The 16,436-nt window shown below is 48.1% G+C and overlaps 1 protein-coding gene across 2 annotated transcripts in view; it reads right to left on the reverse strand.

Annotated features, from left to right (window-relative positions):
- The window catches only part of ADAM33 (ADAM metallopeptidase domain 33), a 94,303-nt gene that overhangs the window by 23,444 nt on the left and 54,423 nt on the right, over positions 1 to 16,436 (reverse strand). For both annotated transcript variants that reach the window (XM_081206985.1, XM_081206984.1), the window contains exons 6-14: positions 14,837 to 15,026; positions 13,743 to 13,808; positions 11,609 to 11,680; positions 8,806 to 8,972; positions 7,811 to 7,895; positions 4,792 to 4,934; positions 1,952 to 2,129; positions 1,287 to 1,376; positions 451 to 646 (exon numbers count right to left, since the gene is read on the reverse strand). In XM_081206985.1, coding sequence (XP_081063111.1) covers positions 451 to 646; positions 1,287 to 1,376; positions 1,952 to 2,129; positions 4,792 to 4,934; positions 7,811 to 7,895; positions 8,806 to 8,972; positions 11,609 to 11,680; positions 13,743 to 13,808; positions 14,837 to 15,026 — 1,187 coding nt within the window. The remainder of the gene's footprint in view (positions 1 to 450; positions 647 to 1,286; positions 1,377 to 1,951; positions 2,130 to 4,791; positions 4,935 to 7,810; positions 7,896 to 8,805; positions 8,973 to 11,608; positions 11,681 to 13,742; positions 13,809 to 14,836; positions 15,027 to 16,436) is intronic.

The following is a 16,436-nucleotide window of genomic DNA, read 5'->3' on the forward strand; positions in this document are numbered from 1 at the left end:
TTAGCTGCCCTGAGTCTTGGCTGGGGGGTATAAATAAAATGTATTATTATTATTATTATTATTATTATTATTATTATTATTATTATTATTATTATTATTATTATTAATGTTTGATGTTTTATAGTGTTTTTAATATTTTGTTGGGAGCCTCCCAGAGTGGCTGGGGAAACCCAGCCAGATGGGTGGGGTATAGATAATAATAATAATAATAATAATAATAATAATAATAATAATAATTACCCGTGCATTTAAAAAAGAGATCATTGTATATGTAGCAGAACTGGGGTTTATTTTATAAATAATAATAATCTTGCTTCTCAAGATCAAGGAGGGCATTAGAAAAGGAATCTGTGCCGGTGAGCTTGGCATCACGATTCTCAGAAGATTCCACCCCTGTGTAGGAAAGGTGCAGAGAGGGAAGGATATGTGTGGGGCAGGTGAGGCGCTCACCTGGACCCCACAGCTGGATGCATTGCTGTTCGTGGGTCAAGCACATGCCATTGTTGCAGTAAGCCTCCCCGTAGGAGCACATTGAGCCATCTAGGAGGTAGACGTTGCTGGGGCAATAGGGGGAAGCCCCTGTGCAGTATTCAGGCAGGTCGCAGGATCCGGCCGGCTCTCGGCACATGGTCCCAGCTGTCTTGAGCTGGAGAACAGATGAAGACAAGAGAGAGAGTTATTGAGTGGTTAAGCTGGATGGCTTTTAAGTTGACGTATTTAGCATCCAAGACCAGTGCTAATTTATTTATTTTTTTTAAGGACCCCTGGACGGTTAAGTCCAGTCAAAGGCGACTATAGAGTTGCAGCGCTCATCTCGCTTTCAGGCCGAGGGAGCTGACATTTGTCCACAGACAGCTCTCTGTGTCATGTGGCCAGCAGGACTAAGCCGCTTCTGGCGCAACGGGACACCGTGACGGAAACCAGAGCAGATGAAAATACCGTTTACCTTCCCGCTGCAGTGGTACCTACTTATCTACTTGCACTGGTGTGCTTTCGAACTGCTAGGTTGGCAGGAGCTGGGGCAGAGCAATGGGAGCTCACCCTGTCGTGGGGATTCAAACCGCCAACCTTCTGATCGGCAAGCCCAAGAGGCTCAGTGGTTTAGACCACAGCGCCACCCAGTTGAAAAGCAATGGGTTGTGTTGTGGTTTTTCTACAGGTGTGTTTCTTTCTTTCTTCTCTCTCTCCCCTCGTTAGCCTGATAAAGAATCACAGAATTGGGGAGTTGGAAGGGACCCCATCTGGTCCTGGAAATGGGGGAATCACAGCGAGATGGTTTGGAATACCTTGCAGCCTTCGCAGCAGTCGCCGTGCGCACACTCGCTCCCGGCTTTCAGGGTGCAGTTTTGTGGGTTGCAGCAAGGGTTTGTGCATTCCTGGAAAGAGAGAGGGAAAAGAATGATCACTGTGATGATCGCCTGGAATAGCCCTCTTAAAGCCGAGGCTCTTCGAGGGTGTGGCATGCCACACAGTTGTGGCAGCAGTGGGTGGCAAGCTTGAAGGGAAAATTCAAGGACAATCAAAGGAACATTTAAAGCCCTAAACAGCCTCGGTCCAGTATATCTGAAGGAGCGTCTCCACCCCCATCGTTCTGCCTGGACACTGAGGTCCAGCGCCGAGGGCCTTCTGGCGGTTCCCTTGCTGCGAGAAGCCAAGTTACAGGGAACCAGGCAGAGGGCCTTCTCGGTAGTGGCACCCGCCTGTGGAACGCCCTCCCACCAGATGTCAAAGAGAAAAACAACTACCAGACTTTTAGAAGACACCTGAAGGCAGCCCTGTTTCGGGAAGCTTTTAATGTTTAATAGACTACTGTATTTTAATATTCTGTTGGAAGCTGCCCAGAGTGGCTGGGGAAACCCAGCCAGATGGGTGGGGTATAAATAACAAATTATTATTATTATTTGGCCCCAGCACCTCTCAGTACAGAAATTCTGATGCTGCGAAGACGTACCTCCACCTCCCCGCAGTCGCATTCCTCGCCATCCTCCAGGAATCCATTGCCGCATTTCTTGCCCACCACCAGGTCCTTTGTGTCGGGCATGTTGAAAAGACACATGCCACCACCTCGGTGGAAGTAGCTCTCCAGTTGCTTCCGACTGCAGGAGCTGAAGACTTTCGGAAAGGGGTGGCTGCAGAGACACAGGCAAAGAGGGGCGACTGTCAATATTGATTAATTGAATTTGCATACCTCCTTTCTTCTATAGATCTCAGGAAGGTTCACAACTTAAAAACACAAGATGAAAACTAATAATAATAATAATAATAATAATAATAATAATAATAATAATAATCAGAGGGGCGCTTGAGGCGTAACGGACTTTCAGATTGCAAAAAGCGGGCATCATTAAATCAAGTTCATGCATTTTGTTGAATTAGTTAAACTGTGCAGTTTTAACTGTGCCGTAAATTGTCACTGTTTTATTGTGTTATTAATTTCCGTGGTGGGACGTGCAAACTATATATATTTTTTATTTTATTTTAAATTGGTTAAAGATTGGAAATTCCTCATAGATTTTTTTGCATGAGAAAGAAAAAGAAATAATGGTATCTGGATTTGAGGATTGAAGATAATGTTTGTTTACAGAAAGTGGCTTTATTGGGGGTTAGATTTGATTGGACAAAGTGAATAGTTTTTTTAAAGCAGACAGGTGAAGAATCGGAAGTTCTTCATTTTCCGAATCTTATTTTGCGATCTTTCTCTTTTAACCTCTTTCTACTCTATTTATCTCCCTCACCCCTTTTTTGTGTTTTTATTGTATCTAGATAAAAGTCTTGGTTTGGTTTTCTTAAAAACAGAGTGGCGATGTTAAGTTTTTGTCTCCACAAACCTTAATAAAATTTGTTTTAAAAAATGAATAATGCTTTTAATAAGGTAGGGTGGGCACAGGGGATGAGTTTGTGGGACCGGAAAGTTTGGGACCCACTGCTCTAACCACTACACCCCACTGCCTTGCGCTCAGTCTCCTGGGATGACGCTCTACCATGGAGCCAGGGCCTCTGCCCAAATGTGCGGCTTGTGCATGAAGAAGCCTTGTCCCACTGCACCCATCCAGCCCAGAACCCTCTCTCCAAAACCGACTTCCTCCGTGTGATTTATTTCGGTGCCCTGAACCGCCTTGAAATCCGAGCCCCGTGGTCTCCTTGACATTTCTCCTTCCCCCTCGACAACGGCTCTTTTGTGCGACAGCCGATCCCGCCGCCAATGTCGGCGGCACGGACACAAGCACTGGGGGCCCCAAAACCTCCGTGTCTTTAAGTCTATAAACAGCCTCGTGCCGGGCGCTTTCCGGAGAGGAGAAAGGCTTCACTGTTTCGTGCTGGCCCCTCTCAGCACGTCCAGCAGACACGGAACAAGACCCTTGTTTCCCAACATGTGGCTTGCTTCCGAAAGACAACTGCATTCGATTCGCCCCCCCCTGCTCTCGCCGTTGTACATCTGTCTCCATTTTCGCATCCTTGCTGGCTGCAAGAAATCCAGCTTTGATTTCTGGGGCTGGTGGGGCTGTGCCCCTGGCTCCTGGGAAAAGCAGGCGTTTGGGATGTGAGCGGGGAAAATAAAGGAAGGGAAATACAGTTCGCAGGGTGGTTTAACAATCAGTCCCTCTCCATAGGGAACTCTGGGAATTGTAGCTCTGAGAGGGGAATAGGGGGTTTCCAAACAACTCTCAGCACTCTTTTAACAAATTATAGCTTCCAGTGGGGTGGAAGCAATGGCTGTTTAAAGTGGGTATCTAATTAAAAGACGCCTGCTTCTTGGGAGAAAAGCAATGACAAACCTAGACAGCATCTTAAAAAGCAGAGACATCACCTTGCCAACAAAGGTCCGTGTAGTGGTTGGGAGTTACTCGTGCGTAATCCTGCTCCGTTTGAGCATCGGATTGCCTGGTTAAACCCTCCGGACTGCACAGCCCATCTCAGCGTGGCTGCCCTTAGTCACTCGTAGAATCTGTCTGTGGGCGTTTCTTAAAGCGCTGCCAACATAAGAGTTGTTTGACGCCTAAGCGTCTCCGCCTCTCACTGCGCGGGAGTCTCCTGCGCCGGGTGGGCGTGGGCAGCGGGGTGCTTGGGCTCTCCTCACTAACTTCCAACGAAGAGTCCCGGAGCCCCTGCACCTCCCTGTCCCGTTGCTCTCCTGGATCCCTGGTGTTACACTCATTCTCTTCCCCTGCTTCCCAGCTGAGTCTCCCCCTAGCGCTGAGACCTTCTCCTGCAGAATCAGAGACCCTCTCCTTCTCCCATGCCTCTGATGTCAGTGCCCTGACAGTCCGTATAGTTAAAGCTCTGGTTTCCCCAGTAGTGATGTATGGAAGTGAGAGCTGGACCATCAAGAAGGCTGATCGCCAAAGAATTGATGCTTTTGAATTCTGGTCCTGGAGGAGACTCTTGAGAGTCCCATGGACTGCAAGAAGATCCAACCTCTCCATTCTGAAGGAAATCAGCCCTGAGTGCTCACTGGAAGGAGAGATCCTGAAGCTGAGGCTCCAGTACTTTGGCCACCTCGTGAGAAGAGAAGACTCCCTGGAAAAGACCCTGATGTTGGGAAAGATGGAGGGCACAAGGAGAAGGGGATGACAGAGGATGAGATGGTTGGACAGTGTTCTCGAAGCTACCAGCATGAGTTTGACCAAACTGCGGGAGGCCGTGGAAGACAGGAGTGCCTGGCGTGCTCTGGTCCATGGAGTCACGAAGAGTCGGACATGACTAAATTAGTAAACAACAACATCATTGCCCAGTGTGTCATTGAGGCTTTGACAAGCTCGTCTTTGGTTTCCCTGCCCCAAACCTCCTTACCCCGTAGCAGCAGCCATGACGCAACCTCCCTGGGATGCCGTGGCCTCAACGCAACATCCCTCAGGGTCGTGGCTCATGCCGAAGTTGTGGCCGATTTCGTGGGCCATGGTGGCGGCCGCTCCAATGGGCAGTTCCGAATGGTCCTGGGACAGAGGATTGTGGTCATCATTTTCATTATCGTCATCGCCTAATTCATACCCTGCCCTCCGCCAGGAGGTCCCAGGGCTGTGACAATTCAATCAAAACTAAAACAGGTTACAATCCCAGGAATTATTTTGGTGGGTTCCCTGAAAACACACAGCGAGGGGAAAGAGGTAGGTCTTCAGAGGGCTGGATTTAGGTTTGATGAGGCCCTAAGTTACTGAAGGTAATGGGGCCCTTTATACGTCCAGCTGTCCCCTGCCAAGCAACCAGTCCATGCAGAATGTAGGCACCCTATATACAGAAACGAGCAAATTAGTGATATCTTAGGGAGCAGGCTAGCAGGTGGGGGTCTGGTTACAGACGCTTCAGGTTGCGTTTTTTCGGATTACGGATGTGCCAAAACCCGGAAGTACCGGAATGGGTTATTTCCGGGTTTCAGCAGCCGCACATGCGCAGAAGCGCTAAGTCACACTTTGCGCATGCACAGAAGTGCTGAATCGCAACCCGCGTGTGCGCAGACGCAGCGCTGCGGGTTGCGAACACTGCTGGTTGCGAATGTGCCTCCAGCATGGATCATGTTCACAACCTGAGCGTCCACTGTTCTTGCATAATAGGAGCCTACACAACACAAAACGCTGTTGCTGTATGTGGGTTTCAGTTTATTTGTTTTTTATCTTATATTTTGGAAATGGACATCCAGGTTTTATTTCCTTTAAAAAACTTTGGGGGGCCAAGGGAGTGGGGCCCTAAGCTATAGCTTGTTTAACTTATACAGTGGTGCCTCGCAAGATGAAATTAATTCGTTCCGCAAGTTTTTTCTTCTTGCAAGTTTTTCGTCTTGCGAAGCACGGTTTCCCATAGGAATGCATTGAAAATCAATCAATGCGTTCCTATGGAAACCGCCTTCAGACCAGGTCCGGGGACAGTCTGTCCCCCGACCTCTTCTGAAGGCTGGGGGGGGGACAAGGGCTTTTCTTCCCACCGCCAGCCTTCAGAAGGCTGTTCTGAAGGCTGGCGGTGGGAAGAAAAGCCCTTCTTCCCACCTCCCGCCCCACAAGCTCCAGGGACAGGAGGGCTTTGCTGCCAACCGCCAGCATTTTAAAAGCCCCCGCTGTCCCGGGGCAATTTTAAAATGCTGGCGGGCGGCAGCAAAGCCTCCGCTGTCCCGGGGGCTTTTAAAATGCTGGGGGTCGGCAGCGAAGGCTTCGCTGCCGCCCGCCAGCATTTTAAGATCGCCCGGGACAGCGGAGAAGTCTCCGCTGTCCCGGGAAGGCAGGCGGGGGGGAGCAAAGACTTTTGCCCCCCGCCGGCCTTCAGAAGAGGTCCAGGACCTCTTCTGAAGGCTGGCGGTGGGCGAAAGTCTTTGCTCCCGACCGCCAGCATTTTAAAAGAGGTCCCCGGAGATTTCCCTATGGGCTTTCTTCTTGCGAAGCAAGCCCATAGGGAAATTCGTCTTGCGGAACGACTCAAAAATGGAAAACTCTTTCGTCTTGCGAGTTTTTCATTTTGCGAGGCGTTCGTCTTGCGAGGCACCACTGTACGTAAATCTGGCACTGGTCTTCAGCATTTGCCGGAAGCTGTACAACGAAGGACCAGGGGGGACGGGACACACATGCAGGGGAAACCTCTTCAGGCTAAAGGAGAGGAGAACATCATAGAATCATAGATTGGGTCCCCCAAAGGTCATCCAGTCCAACCCCCTGAAATGCAAGCAAAATCAGGGCCACATTTCAGGGGCTCAGGTTTGGCTGCAGAACCCCTTTTAGACAAACTAAACCAAATCTACCCTGTTCCTGCCCCTAAAACCCAACGATGCTTCTCGATACGTTCAGCGGACTCTCCTCCATTGATGATTTTTAAGCAGACACTGGAGGGGTTCTTTAGCTTTGATTCTCGCATCGAAGGGGGTTGGACTAGATGACCTTTGCGGTTCCCTTCCAACCCTACAGTTCAAAGATTCTCCAATATCTGGGGCCTCTTCCCTGCAGGTTTGGGATGGGAACCCCCAAGACACCGAGACCGGCGGCTAACGGAGGTTGCACCTGGCAGAACCCGACTCTTCCTTCCCCCCCCCCAGGCGAAGTGCCTCTTGCTCCCAAGGAGAAAGAGGATAATTTTGCACAGTTGAAGGAGAAGCTGTTGAGCAGCTTTCACCAACCAACCGGATTGCCATCCTGTCGCTTGAAGCTACAACTCCTGAAATATACTCCAAGTGGAGAGTGGATTTCATGCTCTTTATTCAGCTCATAGTGGTGAGGAGGAATGGAAGTTCCCCCAGAATGTCTGCTTATATACATTATTTACACAATGGGCCCCACGTGATTGGCTAATTCCAGGATTCTCCTGTAGGCCAATCAGGTTGCGGATTCACTTCCACCTGGAGCTGGATTGGGTGGCTCCTGTGGACCAATCAGACTGCTGCATTCTGGATCCTATTGTTCTAGGACCAATCAGACTGCTGCATTCTGGATCTTATTGTTCTAGGGCCAATCAGACTGCTGCATTCTGGATCCTATTGTTCTAGGACCAATCAGACTGCTGCATTCTGGATCTTATTGTTCTAGGGCCAATCAGACTGCTGCATTCTGGATCCTATTGTTCTAGGACCAATCAGACTGCTGCATTCTGGATCCTATTGTTCTAGGACCAATCAGACTGCTGCATTCTGAATCCTATTGTTTTAGGGCCAATCAGACTGCTGCATTCTGAATCCTATTGTTCTAGGGCCAATCAGACTGCTGCATTCTGGATCCTATTCAACTCAATACATAACAACTCCCATCAGCCCCAGCCAGCTGATGGGAGTTGTAGTCCAAAACAGCAACCAGCTCTAGATAGCAAGCAGAGGATGGAGGAGACACGGTCTTGTCCTTACCATGCTCACCCCGCCAGAGTTTTCCGCACTGCACATTCCCTCCAGCGGCGCCATCCCAATGGTCGTCCCAACAAAGGTCATCCCACTGTGGAGACAGGAAAGGGAAGGGGGAAACAGAGGGAAGAGACCTGGGGTCGGTTTTTTAGGTTTCTTGCAACATGCAGTCAGTAGCAGTGGTTACATAACTTTCTGATCACTGCTCCATAGCTATTGTTGTTATACAATTCCATTCACCATACAGATGGAGTATGTACTTTTGATTTTATATTGAATTGGCATTATAGTTCATGCGTAGAAAGGTAAAGGGACCCCTGACCATTAGGTCCAGTCACTGCTGACTCCCACCATTGTGGTGGGAAGGTAAACGGCGTTTCCATGCACTCTGGCTTCCGTCATGGTGTCCTGTTGTGACGGAAGTGGTATAGTCCTGCTGGCCACATGACCCGGAAAGCTGTCTGTGGACAAACGCCGGCTTCCTCGGCCTGAAAGCAAGATGAGCGCTGCAACCCCATAGTCGCCTTTGACTGGACTTAACCATCCAGGGGTCCTTTACCTTTACCTTTACCTTTACCTAACCTTACCTCTTCCACTTTAAATGTCAGTATTCCCTGGGAAGGGATGGTTTGAATCTGTGGCGTGGGTGTGCCTCTGAGCCCATTTGCCACCTCAGTGAATACTGGGAACTGTAGTTTGCTAAGGGTGCTAGGGATTTGTAGATCCACGAGGGTTAAGCTACAGTTCCCAGGATAAATGGGAAAACGCAATCAATAACAACACACACTGCGGATGGAAAACTGCAGTGCAAAATTCAGAGAAGCGCAAATTCTGGAGGATAGCTGCGTTTTGGTTCACGTACTGGTTTGGAAAAAATAATAATAATGGGTGGATCATTTCATTAAAATGCAGGGGAAAATGCCCTACACACACACACACACACAACCTGCCCCCTAGCATGAGCCAGCTTATCGATGGCTGCTTCTGAAACGGCGACTCACGTCAGCAGCTGGGCATTGTCGTGCTTCTTCCGAGCCTTCAGAGACTTTTTCCACTGCAGGAAGGACATGAGCGAGGCGTGAGCGTCGCTGCTCAAGCTGCACTGATCCCTCTCGGTCCAGACCTCAAGGCCGATCAGGGCCACTTTGATATTCAGGGACCTGTAAAACTGGGGAAGAGGAGCAGGAAGAGAGGAGGAGGGTTAATAATAATAATAATAATAATAGTAGTAGTAGTAGTAGTAGTAGTAGTAGTAGTAGTCATACCTCGGGTTGAATGTGCATCGGGTTGAGTGCGTTCGAGTTGCGCTCCGCGGCAACCCAGAAATAATGGAGCACTTTACTTCCGGGTTTCGCTGCTTGCGCATGCGCAGACGCTCAAAATGACGTCACACGTGTGCGCAGAAGCGGCGAAAAGCGACGCGTGCGTGCACAGACGTGCCATCACTAGTTACGTTTGCTTCTAGATGCGAACAGGGCTCCGGAACGGATCCCATTCGTATCTAGAGGTACCACTGTAATGGATCCATAGTTCACCTGCAAGATCACCTTGCCCACTTGACTACAGTCATACCTCGGGTTACAGCCGCTTCAGGTTGCGTTTTTTTGGGTTATAGACCCACCAAAACCCGGAAGTACCAGAACGGGTTACTTCCAGGTTTCAGCGGTCGCGCATACACAGAAGAGCTAAATCGTGCTTTGTGAATGCGCAGAAGTGCCGCGTCGCAACCCACGTGTGTGCAGATGCGCAGATGTCGGTTGCGAACGCTGCAGGCTGCGAACGTGCATCCCGCACAGATCACGTTCGCAACCCAAGCGTCCACTGTACTTCAATCTGTAGAGCTGGCCCTGTTACAGGTGCCAGGTAATACCCCGCTCTGCATTTGTAAGAAATCAATCTTTCAGTGTGGCAGCACCTTTGGAACTCACCGCCTATTGAGGCAATTTCACTGTACACTTTCTGGCACCTGCTAAAGGCCTCTTTGTTTCTCAGGCAAGCCTCCCTGGACATTATTAGCATTGCTTTGTATTAAATTTGTATACCACCCTTCGTTCGAAGATCGCAGGGCGGTTCACCACGTAAAAATGCAATATGTATTTTAAAACCAATAACCTCCCCCCCCAAAAAAAAACACATTTAGAATGTTGGCGTATGTTTTAATCTGCTCTTAGTTTATTGCAGATTTTGTCTTTTGCAAGTTTTAAAGAGTTCATTAGAGTTTGAAGGGACCACTGGGGTCATCTAGTCCATTCCCCTGCAAGGCAGGAGTCTTTTGTCCAGTGTGGAACTCGAACCCACATAACCTTGAGGTTAAGAGCCTCATGCTCTAACTGACAGATATCCTGGCTTCCAGTTGTCTTTACTGATAGTTTTATTGGCGTGTTCTCTTTGTAAGCTGCTTGGAGGGTTTTACTTTTTGAAATCAAGCCGTGTATAACTTTACTATGCAAAAAAAATAAGCCTGCTGTTAGCCCCGCAGCACTGCTAAGTCAGGCATAATAATAATAATTAATAATAATAAATTTTTATTTATACCCCGCCCCTCCCGGTTCAGAAAACTGGGCTCAGGGTGGCTAACAACAAATTTAAACACTTAATTATGGAAGCAGCAGAAAATACAGTATAAAAACGTGAATAACAATAAAATTCAAAGTTCAGAAATCAATTTGGGGGAAATCCATCTAATAAGCATTAGATAGTCACCAGGGCTAGCTGGCTGAATTAGTCCTACTTGGGCCAGCGAGGAGGCCAGGGGAGAATTAGCTGTGGGGTCTCAGAGCAGATAATCTTCATAAAAGGGGAGGGAGAGGGAAGGGGAGGGAAATAAAAGAGAAGGCTGAAATCAAATTAAAGGCCAGGCGGAATAGCTCTGTCTTACAGGCCTGACGGAAGGAGGTTAAATCCTGCAGGGCCCTAGTCTCATGGGACAGAGCATCCCACCAGGTCAGAGCCACCACTGAGAAGGCCCTGGCCCTGGTGGAGGATAGTCTGACTTCCTTAGGGCCCGGGACCTCTAAACTATGGTTATTCATGGACCTGAAGGTCCTCTGCGGGGCAGACAGGAGAGGCAGTCCCGTAAATATGAGGGCCCTATGCCTATGGTCCTCCACAACCCCCTGGGACTGGCGGCTGGTCCACTAGGGCAGGTGGGGCCCTGCCCCACTAATCTCAGTGCGCCAGCCCCACCTGCTTAACTTTTCCTTTACATCCAGCCCAGACGGCCAGCTTCCCCTTCCATAGTCTCTGCACTGGCCTTGTAGAACTCATCCCGAAGGAAGAGGACTAAACCATAATTTCTTGGCTTGGGCTCTCATTGCCTCTGGCGCCACCTAGTGTCGGACTCCCTGCCTCCTGCCCTACCAGGTCTGATTTGCACCAGCCACCACTGCTGTGGACTACCACTCCCAGCAGACCTGACCACCACTCACTGATCATTGGTGGGGCTGATGGGAGTCATAGTGAAAACACCCGGAGGGCACCAGGTTGGGGGCAGCTTGGTCTGCGCTGACTTATAGCACCTCTTCAGGTTTCAGAATGGAGCGGTCCTCAATTAGCTCGGCTGGTAAGAGTGCAGTGCTGATAACGCCAAGGTTATGGCCTGATCCTGATCAAATCATAGGATGCTGCAATGCTGGAATATGCAGCTGTCCCTTCCGGGATCGAACCTGCAACCTTGGCGTTGTCAGCATCATGCTTTAACCCACCGAGCTATCCAGCTCCAGGGCTCTTTTCATGGGCTTATGTCCTTGATGTTCAGAATAGGTAGCTGTGGATAACCCAAGTTTTGCTGATTGTCTCTATTACCTTGTCTACGTAATTCGCGATCTCCAAGATCCGTTGCTTGGTGTGCCCCAGATTTTGCTTTTGAGATGCAAACTGGGAAGGAGGCGGTGGAAGAGAAAGGGGAAAGGGAGAAAAAGAGAGGCAAAGGAACAAATTTAGGGACATTTCTTAAGCCGAAACTAACACACACTGCTGGATGCTTGAAATATACTCAGAGTCGCAAAGTGATTTCATGCGCTTTATTCAGCTCATAGTGGTGAGGAGGAATGAATGGAAGTCCCCTCAAAGTATCTGCTTTATATACATTATTTACACAATGGGCTGCACATGATTGGCTAATTCTGGAATTCTACTGTAAGCCAATCAGGTTGTGGATTCACTTCTATCTGGAGCAGAATTGGGTGGTTCCTGCCAACCAATCATACTGCTGCATTGTTCTAGGACCAATCAGACTGCTGCATTTTGGATCCTATTGTTCTAGGACCAATCAGACTGCTGCAGTTTGGATCCTATTTAACTCAATACATAACAATGCTCTTTGAAGAATTACTTCCCCCACGATGCATGGAATATGTGAGAATGACTGCGCTTAAATTCAGAAGGATCTGTCTTCATCCAAACCAGCAGCTCCCAAACTTTATCAAGCCTTTGGTTCCTTAAACTCACCCCCAGTTCCCCCTACCCTAGAAGAAGCAGTTTGCATGACCTGGTAAGAATTATTATTATATTTGTATACCACCTTTCATCTGTAGACCTCTAGATGGTTCACAACATAAAAATACAAGGTAAAAACACAAAATACATGATGAAAACAAGAACAATACAATACAATACAGTACAATAACCCCACTTCCTTGGATGAAGGGAAGTATATAGATAATAAAAGTAACAACAACAACACATTCAAAGCATTCCCCCAAGAATCCTGGATACAAAAAAATTCAAAACACACTTTTAAAATTCAAAGCAGTCACAGCTGATTCACACTTATTCAGAATCTAATTGACACCAATCACTTTAACTCATTCAACAAATTCGATCCAATCCCACTGCCCCATTGGGGGAGAAGTACCTCCCACTTTTGGGAACGACCGTTCCAGACCATCCTTCACCTGCCTGGTGCTTTCCTGGTGTAGTTCTGGACTACAACTCCCATCATCCCCAGCCATCGCTGATGGGAGCTGGCAGCCCAAAACATCTGGCAGGGACCAGGTTGGAACAGGTGGACGTCAACAACAGCAGAAGACTTGTCCTGCTTGTGGTCTTGCCAGGGACATCTGGTCGGGGAAAGAGGACACTGGACCTGACCTGACCTTTGGACATTCAGGAAGCTTCATGAAGCCCCTGGCTCTCCAATGATCTCCAAGATTCAGTGCAGCATTGAGGACCACCTCTCCTCATTCTCTCCTACCTAGGACCACTGGAAGTCCTGAAGCACAGGAGAGCAGGGCTCCTGCTCAATCCTGGGCCATCTCTAGGGGGAAAGACACACTCCCCAGCAGAAAGCTGGAAAACGCATTTGTGGACCCTCGTATCTTGCCACTTCTCATGAAGCATTGTGCGCCACAAAGCCAGGCTAAGGGCACATAGGTTGGCAAGATCTGGGCTGCTGGGAAGGTGGGCTTTGGAGTCTCTGCATGGCTGGACCACTCAGTTCACAGAGGAATTGTACGAAACCCTCTTTCTACCCATGCTAGCTGACAGCAATGTGATGTATGGAAGTGAGAGCTGGACCATCAAGAAGGCTGATCGCCAAAGAATGGATGCTTTTGAATTCTGGTGCTGGAGGAGACTCTTGAGAGTCCCATGGACTGCAAGAAGATCAAACGTATCCATTCTGAAGGAAATCAGCCCTCAGTGCTCACTGGAAGGACAGATCCTGAAGCTGAGGCTCCAAGACTTTGGCCACCTCATGAGAAGAGAAGACTCCCTGGAGAAGACCCTGATGTTGGGAAAGATGGGGGGCCGAGGAGAAGGGGACAACGGAGGACGAGATGGTTGGACAGTGTTCTCAAAGCTATCAGCATGAGTTTGACCAAACTGTGGGAGGCAGTGGAAGACAGGAGTGCCTGGCGTGCTCTGGTCCAGGGGGTCACGAAGAGTCGGACACAACTAAATGACTAAACAACAACAACCTGACAGCAAAAATTCTCACCAGGGTGTAGTCTGCAACAATGAAGAGCTCCATGTATTTCAGGGTTCTCCAGGCATCTCTCCTTTTCTGAAAGACAAATTTGCTCAGTGTCACCAGGAAGGAAGGTATTAAGAAAGGAAAAGCAACTATTGTTGTGATCCACGCCAGGGCCAGATCAAGACCTTTAGAGGCCCTAAGCACTGAAAAGATTTTGGTGTCCTCAGATATGTCTCATTCAAAATATTAACAAGAAACCGTAAAATAAAATTTTATTTTTCAAAACCTACAGAACAATGGAAAATAATGTTCATTTTGGTATAGGTGGATTTCGGTGGTGCTAACCTAAATTTCTAGTATATGGTTGAATCATTTCCATGAATTACTGGCACAGCCTGGACGCGACTCGCGACCCGGGAGCCAGACCAGGGTTCAAATCCTCGCTCAGTCACGAAGCTTGGTGGGCATCCTTGGCCAGCCACTGCCTCTCAGTCTGACCTACCTCAAAGGGTTGTTGTGGGGTGGGAGAGAGCTAGGGATAGCCACCTTGAGCTCTGGAAAGGTTTCGTTTTTAAAAAAATTATTTAATCATTTTTTCAATACAAACAACAACCGCAAAAGACACATACAACAAAAACCATAACAACACTAATAACACAATTTGACAATTCAGATTTGAATACACTGATATACCTATGACTACACCTTTTTTAACGATATTTTCCCACCTCTCCTCCCCCTACTTCCCACCACTATCCGCCTCTTATCACTTAAATATTCCTTCCAGATTTCTTCATATTTATCCGTTCTTAATTTGCAACGACATGCAATTCATTCGTATGTAGCTAATCTGTCCATATTATCAATCCATGTGTTCAATGGCATCTTTTTGCGGCTCTTACAATTCATCAAAACAAGTTTTTTTGCTTCTAATATAGCACGGTACATCCATTTATTTATTTTTGACCACTTGTAATCTCCCACGTTTCCGGAATATAATTTAGAATTCAATTCAATTCCCTTATCCTTCAATTCCCTTATCCTTGAGATGAACAAAAACCTGTTAGCTTCCAAATCTGGGATGCTGCCCTGTCCACTTATCGCGCGCAAAGGCTTACCCGCTGATGTGCAGACGGTTTGAAGGACCGGGCGATATCGGCTACGCTGCTTTGCATCTGGTCACCGTGCCCACAGGTCCCGCCTTTGATTGGCAGGTGTTCTGCCCTATAGACGACGTGAGGCTCAGAGTCCGGGCTGGCTGGGGGTTTCAGGTAGTAGCTATCGTTGTGGTTGAGCGTGATCAGGCCACTGGTGGAAGAACAAAAGAGGGCGATTGGAACAACAGCCGCCATCTTTAACAAAGAGTCTGGGGAATTTATAATTCATCTTGGAGACCACTGTAAGCAGATGAAAACATTAGCAGGGTTGCAATAACACTTGTAACTTAGCAAATACTATGGAGATGATGGGGTAATATAAAAGATGGACTACTGGATAATATGCAGTTGAAAAGGTTGATAGTAGGACCCACAGAGGGGAAAGTGGGAAGTCCAGAGATTGGGAGGGATCTGTAAAGATGGATGACTACGGTTGTATTATTGTAATTTTATACTTGTAAAACCAAATAAAAATTATTTCAATTCAAAATCATCATCATCATCTTACAATGACATGAAACCTCCTGCAGCTGCTATTATTATTATTATTATTATTATTATTATTATTATTATTATTATTATTAAGCCAGTGTGGTGTAGTGGTTAAGAGCGGTAGTCACGTAATCTGGTGAACCGGGTTCGATTCCCCACTCCTCCACATGCAGCCGCTGGGTGACCTTGGGCCAGTCACACTTCTCTGAAGTCTCTCAGCCCCACTCACCTCACAGAGTGTTTGTTGTGGGGGAGGAAGGGAAAGGAGAATGTTGGCCGCTTTGAGACTCCTTCGGGTAGTGATAAAGCGGGATATCAAATCCAAACTCTTCTTCTTATTATTATTAAAGTTTTTAATGTTTGATGTTTTATCGTGTTTTTAATATTCTGTTGGGAGCCGCCCAGAGTGGCTGGGGAAACCCATTCAGATGGGTGGGGGTATAAATTCTTCTTCCTCTCTGGGCAGGTTACAACATTAAAACACAATATTAAAAACCGTTTAAAGAAAAGAACAACAGCCGTGATCACGACAGAAATGTCACAAGGTGACTTGTGCAGGTGTTATGCAGCTCCTATAAACAGTGCCGGTTGTGCATATCTAGGTGCAGATGGAGCAAGGCAATCTCGTAGATAAACAGGTCCAAAGTGGCTAAGGACTTTATACCGTGGTACCTCGGGTTACATACACTTCAGGTTACAGACTCCGCTAACCCAGAAATAGTACCTCGGGTCAAGAACTTTGCTTCAGGATGAGAACAGAAATTGTGCTCTGGCGGCGCGGCGGCAGCCGGAGGCCCCATTAGCTAAAGTGGTGCTTCAGGTTAAGAACAGTTTCAGGTTAAGAATAGACCTCCAGAACGAATTAAGTTCTTAACCCAAGGTACCACTGTATATAAGGGACGCGGGTGGCGCTGTGGGTTAAACCAGTGTTTCCCAACCGGTGTTCCGCGGCACACGAGTGTGCCGTGAGACATCGGCTGGTGTGCCGCGAGATGCCTGGAGGGAGGCGGGCGAGTCGGGCGGCGAGAGGCGGGGCGGCGGCGGCGAGGAGAGGCCGCGCCTCCTGCTG

The sequence above is a fragment of the Podarcis bocagei genome (genome assembly GCF_964188305.1).
Source record: "Podarcis bocagei genome assembly, chromosome: 9".
Classification (NCBI taxonomy): domain Eukaryota; kingdom Metazoa; phylum Chordata; class Lepidosauria; order Squamata; family Lacertidae; genus Podarcis; species Podarcis bocagei.